Genomic DNA, 12403 nt, shown 5'->3' on the forward strand with positions numbered 1-12403 from the left:
TAATAATTACCGGATAATATGCATATCATATAACTGTTACCATAAGCTACCATAAACCGACCAGTCTGCAAGAGTAGAACACATTTTCTATCCCAAAATCTATCATTCCTTATCGTGGGTATGATTAGAAATCAAGAACTAACTATTTTATGATCAGTACTTACGCGCCCAGCACGGTGTAGTATTCCAAAGTAAAGTGATAGTAGCATATTCTAGGCGGTTCGCCTTCGCGACAAGCACGAGCACATTCGTCCGGCGCAGAAAGAGCAGGATTGCGTCGCAGTTCAGCAGTCGCACTTGTAGAAAAATCTAAGTGACGGAATGGAGACTTTGTATTGGGCTCAACTACGGTTCCGGTGATCTTGTTGACTGGATAACGTGCGGAGCTTGGCAGGCTTTCGCGGGAGTTCAGATAGCCACTACCAGCGGTCAAGGATGGGCTACCGCTGGTAGCCCCTGCCACAGGCACTCCAGGCCCCAAACTATTACTATTCAGAGGTACAGGGCGTGGATGCCCGGCACTCAAAGAGGGGTGGGTCTGTACAAGGCCATGTGTTGCCGAATAGAAGGGCGATTCGAAGGGGGTCGAGCTGCTGGGTGTGGCCACGTGCTGCTGCCAATAAGAGCCGGAGGGCGTGAGGTCCGATTGACTGTCTGAAAAAAACAACGAAAAAAAAATTAAATTGAAATAAATTTATATACATAAAACTGCATATCTTAGTAAAACGGATAAGCAGATCTTTGTTGTGGGGCACATCATAAAATTCGTGTTCCATTAGGTGAAAATAGGCCATAAGCTTGTGAAATCTAGGAGTTCAATCTGCTCAAAGATTACGCAACTCTGAGGTGATTTGTACCCAGTGGCATGTCTTATACTTGCTCTGTTCGCAGAACAAAATTACGATCGGCGACGTTGTGAGCTGCGGCAAGGGCCGCGGATATTCTTTTATACCCGGTTTTTAGACAGTATGTATGTGATTGCAATATATTTTATACGTAATTATATGTAAGCGCCGATAGCTCTCTCTCCATCTCCCATTGAAAATAAACATTATATAGGGGATTTCACAGAAGCCTACACACAAAATTTTGTGAGTCTAGCTCTAGCTGTTATTGTCTCTGAGACCGACAAGGCTATATCGAACGGCAATTTATGCTGATCAAGAAAAAATATATGTTATGTTCACGCTTCCTTCTGTGTGTTGCTCTCATTGCTTTCCTCCACAAAAAGAATATATACATCACTAAACTTTTCGAGCACCGGTTATAAAAAGGTGTTGCTTTTAATGTGTTGTAGTTGTATATACTCATGAGTATATTTGTGTCTTGTATTGTGACTTCAAACTTAATGATACATTTTTCTTTACTTTACAGTTGTCATATTCAAATCATTAATTAACCCTTTGACTACCTCTTCCCATAGTGTGCAAGGTCTCTTGAGATAATTGCCTGCTTACACCCTCCGAACATACTCGTACATAGTACATATCATATGTGTGTATTAGTTGTATTGTTAAAATATTTTTAAAGTCTTTTTTTATTATAATTAAATTATTCGAATTAATGAACCTTTTTATACCCGATACTCAAAATGAGTATTGGGGTATATTAGATTTGTGGTAAAAGTGGATGTGTGTAACGTCCAGAAGGAATCGTTTCCGACCCCATAAAGTATATATATTCTTGATCAGCATCAATAGCCGAGTCGATTGGGCCCTGTCTGTCTGTCTGTCTGTCCGTCTGTCCGTCTGTCCGTCCGTCCGTCTGTCCGTCCCCTTCAGCGCCTAGTGCTCAAAGACTATAAGAGCTAGAGCAACGATGTTTTGGATCCAGACTTCTGTGATATGTCACTGCTACAAAAATATTTCAAAACTTCGCCCCGCCCACTTCCGCCCCCACAAAGGACGAAAATCTGTGGCATCCACAATTTTAAAGATATGAGAAAACCAAAAACGTAGAATTGTAGAGAATGACCATATCTTTAAGACTGCGGAATCTGAATTGCATCGTATTATTATTATAGCCAGCATCAATTTCATTTTTTCTCGCCCTGTCTCTCTCTAACACACACGTAGCATAGCCGGCTTTGCTTAGAGTAAAACATTAGCTCCTAGATCTCAGAGACTATAAAAGCTAGAGCAACCAAATTTGGTATCCACACTCCTAATATATCGGACCGAGACGAGTTTGTTTCAAAATTTCGCCACACCCCCTTCCGCCCCCGCAAAGGACGAAAATCTGCGGATATTCAAAAATCTCGGAGACTATTAAGGCTAGAGTAACCAAATTTGGTATCCGCACTTCTGTTAGATCTTACTATAAAACGTGTATCTCAAAATTTCGCCCCACCCCTTTCCGCCCACACAAAGGACGAAAATCTGTTGCATCCACAATATTGCACATTCGAGAAAACTAAAAACGCAGAATCATAGATAATGACCATATCTATCCGATTGCTGAATCTGGATCAGATCAGATCATTTTTATAGGCAATAGGAACAAATCAATTTGCAGTGGCTACGCAGCGCCCGACGTCACGCTCAGACTGATTTTCTGTCTCTCTCGCACGCACTCTTTTTCGTGTCGTTTAATATTAGCGTCGTCTGCCGCAGGAGAGCCATACTGACTTAGTATCGGGTATAACTGTAGAGTTGCGGTGTACGCAGCAACTCACAACGTTCCCCCTCGTTTTCAAGTGTATTGTAGTAGTAAGTAAAACCGGCAAAAATCTTCCATAAGGATTTAATTTTTAGTTATGTATATATTTTCTACAGTGTACATTTATAATATAGTATATTAGAAAGTGTACGTATAGCCATATCTTAAACGGTTAATTTATCTTCGAAGCATAAGAATTAAAATATCTTAAAAAATTTCAAATTACTTAATTCAAAATATTAACATATTGTTATAACTTACATATGTACATATATCAAAGTGTGAGATAATTTAACATATTTTTATACCCGATACTCAAAATGAGTATTGGGGTATATTAGATTTGTGGTAAAAGTGGATGTGTGTAACGTCTAGAAGGAATCGTTTCCGACCCCATAAAGTATGTATATTCTTGATCAGCATCAATAGCCGAGTCGATTGAGCCCTGTCTGTCTGTCCGTCCGTCCGTCTGTCGGTCTGTCCGTCCCCTTCAGCACCTAGTGCTCAAAGACTATAAGAGCTAGAGCAACGTTGTTTTGGATCCAGACTTCTGTGATATGTCACTGCTACAAAAATATTTCAAAACTTCGCCCCGCCCACTTCCGCCCCTGCAAAGAACGAAAATCTGTGGCATCCACATTTTTAAAGATACGATAAAACCAAAAACGCAGTATCGTAGAGGATGACTATATGTTCTAGAGTGTAAAATCTCAACCAGATCGTATAATTATTATAGCCAGAATCAAGAAAACAATTTCATTCTTTCTCGCTCTGTCTCTCTCTAACACACAGGTTTCATGGTCGGTTTTGCCAATTGCAAAATATGAGTTCAAGGATCTCAGAACCTATAAGAGCCAGAGCAACCAAATTTGGTATCCACACTCCTGTGATATCGGACCTTGACCGTTTCGCGTCCAAATTTCGCCACACCCCTGCCCCCGCAAATGACCAAAATCTGGGGCATCCACAAATCTCAGAGACTATTAAGGCTAGAGTAACCAAATTTGGTATCCGCACTTCTGTTAGATCTCACTATAAAACGTATATCTCAAAATTTCGCCCCACCCCCTTCCGCCCCCACAAAGGACGAAAATCTGTTGCATCCACAATATTGCAGATTCGAGAAAACTAAAAACGCAGAATCATAGATAACGACCATATATATCAGATTGTTGAATCTGGATCAGATCAGATAATTTTTATAGCCAAAAGGAACAAATCAATTTGCAGTGGCTACGCAGCGCCCGACGTCACGCTCAGACTGATTTTCTGTCTCTCTCGCACGCACTCTTTGTCGTGTCGTTTAATATTAGCGTCGTCTGCCGCAGGAGAGCCATACTGACTTAGTATCGGGTATAACTGTAGAGTTGCGGTGTACGCAGCAACTCACAACGTTCCCCCTCGTTTTTTTTTTTTTTTTTTTTTTTTTACTCAAGAATTGATGTCCATGCGGAACGGACAGAAGACAACAAAAGTCCAAAAAGTAACAAAAAAATTGTTAACTAGGAACCAAAAATTTTTTATTTTTTAACACAGAATTTCTGATTTTTTTTTTCCGAAAATAAAAACTTAAATTTTGGATGCTCCCCACTCGAGGCCTGGGGACTAAATGGTAACATTTGCTTTTCATTGTATTCGAGTAGAAAGAAGAGGCATTCGCGCTCAGGAATTTCGAGCGTATTTTCAATGTCGGATAAGGCAGGTGAACAGTTTCAATGGAGCAACGGCCATGTACTTTCAAGTCTATTGTTGTCTGTCTTGATTTAAATTTAAATGCATGCATTTCATATACTCGTACTCTGGTGCGTATGCTATACTCACAAAAAAGCAAAGGCCGAACCTTAAATTATAAACTACAAATCTTTTGAGAGCCTCAGAGTGAAAGTTTATCGGTAATTCATTTATTTTTCAGAAATGACTGGCTCTAAAATATATACATATATTATGCATATTATGTATTATGTATATAGAAATAGACCATGAATGATTTACAGCTTCTCAATGGTTTTAATGCGAAACGAATTTCATCTATAAGGTGTATGCAAAGAGCTTGAATGTTGGGACTGTCCGGTTCGAATAAAGTAAGTTTTAACTGAAATTTGTGGCTATTCGTTTGGGTTATAGCCACCAAGGTCAGCTTACATTGGCCGCGCCTTGTAGACTTTTGTGCTGGTTCAGTCGGTAAAAGTTTAAATTAACTTTCACTTTGGCGCTGTAAAGAATTACTAAAAAAATCTAGTATGATTTTCGTTTTGTACACTTGTAGGGTGACTGGAAGAAGTAAGCGTCTTTGACGCTATAAAGTATATACATATGTATGTATGTATGTGCGAGTATTTACATATTATGAATTTGTTGTATCATCAACAGCGGCGTCTGTATAGCTATACTTTTTGTTTTGAGGACATACATATATGTACGTATGTACATATGGACACATGAATGAACATTCATATACATATGTATACAAGAGGCGAAAATAGAAACAGTGTATTCAGTTTGTGCTCACTGGTATTCTTGCTTCTCGTTAAGGTGCACGTGCGAGGAGTTGTGCATGCTTGCATGCTTCTCAGTTGCTGTTTACTCACTCAAGCAAACAACTTTCATGTTGAGAAACAGAGTTGCACACATTCTTTTGGCGATCTAATGTTGATACAACAAACTTATGTAGATATGTAAGTTGTTCTTCGAGCTTCAATGTTAACAATTTTCGTTTACGTTTTTACGTATGCAAATTAAATAACTGCGGTAGCGGATTGGGTTTTAAAAAGTTTTTATTTAACTTCTAAGTTTACAGATATAGATTTGAGTTGAGGGTCACAAAGGATTCCGGACAAAGGGTTTGCGCGGTCTTAGTTTTTAGCTCGACTTTTCGGTGTCGCTTCTGGATCAAGACTGACTTGAACTTTTTGATCTTTGCATCGTCGATCCCTTTCGGGAATAGTTTTTCTTTAACATTTCAATTGATTTCGCCATCCCGAGTATTGGATTTCGTCATCCAAAGAGAGAACTGTAAAATGCCTAAAGTGCAGGATCTGCAGAAAGCCGGGTGTGAGATTGTTTATGAGAAGCCGGGTGTGGGCAAACATTGGTTTTCCATTTAGGCGAGTGTCAAAGATTGGGATTGTGGCGGGAGCCATTCAGATTGTACATCTTAGAAATCAATTAGGCGGAGGCCCAAGATTGAAATTGTTTTCGGTTTGGAAAGCCAAAGATTGTTTACAACTCGTATAAGAGCTCAATAGAATTGGGTACGTTAACTCCCCCCATTCTTAAATGTTTCGTCCCGATACATTTTGAAGTTCTGATAGAGCTCTAATTTCTTCTGACAGTATTTGAATGCTGCTTTCCACTATTTCTTCTGACGGTATTCTTATTGATTTAATAAGTACAAATTTGGTTAGTTTATAGCCGAAGTAAAATAACATTATCAATATCAAAATGATTAAAAATAATGCTGTTAATGGTAAGGCCGTATTACCTAATGTTATAAGGGGATCTAAAATATTAACATTATCAAAAGAAAATTGCTTATCATTCGATTGTATATAATCAACTAATTCAAAATCGCTATAACTATGATGCGATATACATCTTAGAATTTTACCCTTATCATTTATGTGGGTTATATTATTTATTAAAATTGTGTTGTTAAATATAAGGAGATACGAACCTAACAAAGTAGTATTGTCTACGATATTTTTGCCTGAAACTAATATGGCACCATCCTGAATGATGTCTATTTCTTTGTTTTTTCCCCTTTTTTTAGTGCAGTTGGCTTTAAAGCTATTAAGTAAATTGGTGAAACAGGTCTTCTTTAAATTTATTTGTGCGTAATTGTTAAAAGTTTCACTTATAAAATTATTCATTAAATAGTATTTCTCCTTACATTCACAAACTTTTTCACTTATAACTAACATTCCATCATTTTGTGAGATGGCTCTTGCATGGTAAAACTTGCAAATATCTTTAATTTGAGGATATTTTATATAAATGATTATTAAATCTGCATTTCGAATTATTTTAACCGTTGCAATGTCCAGCAGATCAGACAGTTCAACAGGATGTTTTTCATGCTTATAAATGTCCTCTATTTCGTTTTTATTTAAAATTTTTGTATTGAAAATGTTTACTTTTAAGAGGGTTATGGTATCAACTATATTTAGTAGGTCAAAAGTTATTAATTTCAAACGATGCTTTCTCAGTATCGTTTCTTCATTGAAGATGACATTTTTTTATGAATTTGATAGCAATTCAATTTCTTTGAAAAATTTGTAATTTATTACAAATTGTTTATTATTATTTTCAGTTAATTTATTTACTTTATTTTGTATTTTCAAAAAGTCGTCATGATCAGGGCTGCCTGCTTTCCATTTCCAAATGGTACCTAATTCATTAATTCCACTTTTATTCCGTTTTGGAACTAATTCTGAAATCATTAATTTTAATAGACTTAAGTCCATTGATATTTCCCACTCATCGTCTGAATTAATTGATTTGTTGACATATTTGGATTCTATATCAATTATCTCTCTATAAAAACTCAAATTAGTAATATGGAAAAGTTCAGCATATGTTTCATAAGTGTAAACGTCTCTGTCGTCTTTGAGCAAGAGATAGTCACTATGCGTATAGTCAATTACTTCCGAAGTCGTCAATAATAAATAAATAATAATAAAAGTCAGTATAAGTATATCCGCATACATTTTCTGGAAAAATGGAAAGCATTTCCTTAATATTTAATGTTATCTTTATGTATAATTCTGTTTCTATTGTTGATTATAATTTTATTCGGTCGATTTTCCTTAACTACCTGCTTTTTGTATCGGGATTGAAGTTTATTTCTTTCCCCGAATTTCTTCTCATAAACTACTTCTCCTATTTTATATTCTTTTTCTCTTCTATCATTGTTATGTAGCTTAAGCATTTTGGTCTGAGCTTCCTTGAGTAATATTGGATTATTCTTGTTCTCTATTTTGTTATACAATATGTCATATGGCATTTGATTGGTCGTTGAATGTATCGTCAGATTATATTTCAGTGTGGAATGTACCCTTTCTACCTGACCATTTGAGGTGCTGTGTCTGGGATCAGCATAATAAATAGTTAAGTTACTTCTTTGTATGAATGATCTAAATTGTGCTGAAGTAAAGCTTGGTTCGTTGTCAGTCATTAATGATGTTGCTAACGGAAAGTGTTGCAAAATTTCCATTACCTTATTTTCAATGTTTAATTTACTTTGAATTTCCTTGACCACCAAGTATTTGGAATAAGAATCTATACAAGTTATGAATGTTAGGTTTTGGGCATAGTATATGTCTAAATGTAATTGATCTCCTTCTTTTGCTGGAATGGGAGCTTCCCCAATTGGAATTTTTACAGGGTGTCTGTGATATTTGTTTTTGTTACAGATCTCACAATTTTGTATATATTCTTTTAATTTTTTGTGCAGGTTTGGCCAATAATACAACTTAGTTATTTGTTTGTAATTTTCGTCTAGTCCTCTATGTGCTCTGCAATGTGTTTCTTCTATAATTATAGCTTTATCTTCTGAATTTACTACATCTTGGAGGAACTTTCTCGTGAAGAGAAATTTATTTATGAAGTTTTCCTTTAGCTTATTTTGGATAAGGTATAAATCTTCTAAAGTGCAGTGTATTCCTGTGTTTAAGTGAGGCTGAATAAATTCCTTTAAAATGATTAGCAGATTGTCAACCGTATCAAATTCAATAATATGTCGGGTTTTTTCATAATCTTTTACTAACTCATGAACTGTGAATCTCCTTTGCGCTAATAGTAGCTGCTGTTTAAATTGGTTTAGAGGCTTGCTAGTCTCTTTAATGACGTTTTCAAAACTACTCTCTGCTGAATGCTGAGTATTTATGTCTGATTCTGATTCTGTCTGGTCGACATCACTATCTGTCATATGATTTATTTTAATCCGAGATAAAGCGTCCGCTACTACGAGCCTGGCTTATAAATGATTTTTGGTGTGAAACTTTCTATGAAGTAATCCCAACGTTTCATTTCAACATTTGGATTTTTTTGCGACATTGCAAAGGACAAAGGTTGGTTATCTGTATGTATTTCAATTCCACTCACTCCGTACAAATAATTTCGCAAATTTTTTAATGCCCATACAATAGCTAATAATTCCTTTTTATTAGTAGCATATAATTGCTCGGTTTTACTTAAAGTTTTAGAAATAAATGTTATGGGATTCCCATCTTGTGACAAAACTGCACCTATTGCTATGTCCGATGCATCTGTGGTTAATGTGAATTTTTTATTGTAATCTGGTTGTACTAATTCAATATGTGCTATTAAACTGTTCTTTAAATTATTAAATGCTCCAATTGCTGGTTCATCCAGCTGTATTAATGTTTTCTTGGATGCCCTTCGTGAAACTTTCCCATTTACTCCACTCAGATATTTTGTTAATGGTTTGGCAATTGTGGCATAATTTCGGACAAATTTTCTGTAATACCCTGTTAGTCCTAAGAAGCTACGTAGCTTTCTGATATTTTTAGGAATTGGATAGTTTTGTATTGTGGAGAATTTGTCTGGATCTGTTTTAATGATATTTTGGGAAACAATGTATCCCAGAAATTTGGTTTCCAATTGAAAGAATTTAGACTTCTCTAGGGAAATTTTCATATTAGCGTTTTGCAATATCTGTATTATATGAATTAGATCTTTATAATGTTGTTCTATAGTTTTTGAAAATATTATTATATCGTCCATATAGACGTGACAAGTTTTCCCAACTTGTTCTCTAAGTATATCGTCCATTGCCTTTTGGAAAATCCTGGGAGCGTTTGTCAATCCCATAGGCATTCTTAGAAATTCATATTTGCCGTTATTTATGGAAAAAGATGTTTTTTCAATATCTGATTTCCTCATTAAAATCTGATAGAAACCTGACTCTAAATCAATGGCCGAGAAATACTTTGCCTTACCTAAATTGGCAAGGATTACTGAAGGATCTTGCATAGGGTATCTATCCGGTATGGTGTTTTCATTAAGTTTCTTAAAGTCTATTACTAATCTATGCTTAGGAGTTCCGTCCTCATTTACTCCCTTCTTTGGTACTACTATTACCGGTGAATTATATGGGCTTTTACTAGGTCTGATTATACCTTCATCTAACATTTTATTTTTTTTTTTTTTTTGGATTTAAGTTACCAAGCTACCCGTGAGTAGCGTGGGATTATTTGGCCGCCCGCCTTTTGAAGGTGGAAATTGCCAAGTCGAAGAAAAGAAGATGTTGGAGTACTGTTTATAGCTTTACATCAATTTCGTCGATGAAGTCAATTAGTGTTTGGTACGCGGTATCAAAGAATTTGTAAATATCATTATATTTTCTTAGAGATGGGAAGTCTTGCCTTGTTGTCTTGTACTTTGTACAATTGAAAATTAAATGCGAGGCGTTATCGATACTATCGCATGTATCACATATGTTACTAGGAACTACATGCATTTTGGCGAGAGTGTGCCTATCGAATGCGTTACCACTAAGCAGTCTGTTGATTCTTTTAGCGTCAATGGCTTTAAGCTTAGTTTTATTTAGGAACCACGGTTTGGATGATGTTGAGGGGAAAAGCGAGCAGTAACCTCTGTGCTTGATACTAGCAAACTCGGCGTATTCTCTCTCCCATTCTGCTTTTAAGATTCTGTGTATTTCGCACATAGCGTCTTTAAGCTTCCATTTAACCACTGTGTATTTTCCTCGTCTGTGGGCTTCTTTGGCTGCTGCGTCAACTGAAGTGTTCTGAGGGATGTTAGCGTGTCCGGGAATGTAGTGAAGCTCTACAGTTCTTAGATGTGGATTTTGTTGGATCTTTTCTCTGATTTTGTAGGCGATAGAGTTATCCTGAATGTTCTTCGCCAGAATGAGTCCCCCGTTTCTGCTGTCTGTCAGGAGCGCGACACGAGGAAAATTGTACAAAATAGCATGGTCTAATGCCTTCTCGATAGCAAGGAGCTCGGCGGACAACGAGGAAAGGGTTTTGTGCGTGTAATAGCTATCTAAAAAACCAGTCCTATCGTGCAGGAAAGCGGCGCTGGAATGCCCATCTGCGACTGACCCATCCGTGTAATATATTTCAAAACCACCCTTTGTCAGCTGATCCTTCTTTTCCCCGTGGAGCAGCATGGTACCTGCCTGGTCTATAGCGTGCTTGTTAGGTGCAGAACCCTTGAAAAATTCTAAGTCGGAGCTAATTTTAGTGCAAAATGAAGCTGTGTTCTCGAAAACCTCAACTCTATCTATTATGCTGCCAAACTCCCGATATGCCTTAGCGTAGCCCTATTTGCTGACACTGTTTCACTTGCTGGGAGATTATATGCAAACACCTTAACCAACTCTTTCGCCGCCAGGAATCTCATCCTGTAGTCCGGGGGAAGTTCTCCTGCCATGTGATATATGATAGGAACAGGAGTGCAGATTATCAGACCCAGCGACTTTCTGAGGTGATGGTTGCAGTGGGATTTGATTTTGGCCAAGGCAGATTTGGACAGGTTGCAGAATGATGAGCACGCGTACTCTAACCTACTTCTGACAAATGCCTTGTAAAATATAAGCCCTCTTTTGGGGCTGATACCATAGTGACACCCACTGAGTAATCTGAGAAACGCACAGTTTCTGTTCGATTCCGAGATGGCCAGATCAATGTGACCAGAGGCTGAGTTGTTTGCTGTGATAGTCCTGCCTAGGTATTTGATCTGCTCTACTTGTCTGATCTCAACTCCTTGATGCGAGATATTTAGCGCAGCTCTACGATTGTTGAAGTAAATCACTTTAGACTTCACCGGATTGAATGACAGGTTTAGCCTATTGCATTTTTCTTCGAACTTATCTATACTGTCTTCCAGCACACCTTTCGCAATGGATACGTCTTTATGAAAACAAACTATGAAAAAGTCATCAGCATACTGAAACAGTAAGCAGTTATGACTGTTAATATCATGTAGTTCGGCTGTGTAAATGTTAAAAAGGGTTGGGCTGAGACAGCTACCCTGGCTAACACCTCTGTTCACCTCTACCTCGCTTTTGCCCTTTATGAGAATTCGTCTGTTAAGGAAGCTGGAGATCCAAGCCGTGAGGCTTGTATTGAACCGCATATCCCTCATCCTGTGCTCGAGTGTGTCCACTCTTACGCAGTCGAACGCTCTTTGTAAATCTAGGCAAGCTGCGACAACCTGACAACCCCTCGCCTTCAGCGCCAGAACTTTGTTGATAAGGTCGTTGATGCAAAGAGCCGTGGACCTGTTTCTCCTGAAGGCATAGGACCTGACCGGCAGCAGGTCACAGTTTGCTATGTGCTCGTCCAACTTTAACTTTATCAACCCCTCTATGGATTTAAACAGCGTGTTAATTTAACAAATCGGCCTATGGTTTTGGAAGGAAGTAGGGTCTGCATTCTTCTTGGGGATGGGTACCACTTTTATCCTGCGCCAGACTTCAGGGATGACGCCACTCAGCCATACTTTATTTATAATTTCAAAAATGTCTTGTTTTTTCCCACTTGGTAGCTTTTGAAGCATCCTGAACGAGATGCCATCAGGGCCTCTAGCCGAATTGGGGTTCCTGGTTTTTAGGAAGGCCAGGAATTCTTCCAGTTCCAGGGGTTCCGGGTCGTCTGGTCCTAGCAAAGGGGCAGGAATTTTCTTAGGGGGCCTACTGTTTGACGTGGATGGGGTTACTTTAACCATATTGAGAAAGTTTTTGTCATCTTCGTTCGTC

General features: G+C 37.8%; 1 protein-coding gene across 1 annotated transcript in view; it reads right to left on the minus strand.

The window, feature by feature from the left end:
- LOC108159931 (laccase-5) overlaps positions 1–12403 on the minus strand; it is a 72568-nt gene that overhangs the window by 6992 nt on the left and 53173 nt on the right. Inside the window, exon 2 of the mRNA XM_017293578.2 lies at positions 165–654. Coding sequence (XP_017149067.2) covers positions 165–654 — 490 coding nt within the window. The remainder of the gene's footprint in view (positions 1–164; positions 655–12403) is intronic.

This window comes from Drosophila miranda, assembly GCF_003369915.1.
Source record: "Drosophila miranda strain MSH22 chromosome Y unlocalized genomic scaffold, D.miranda_PacBio2.1 Contig_Y1_pilon, whole genome shotgun sequence".
NCBI lineage: Eukaryota > Metazoa > Arthropoda > Insecta > Diptera > Drosophilidae > Drosophila > Drosophila miranda.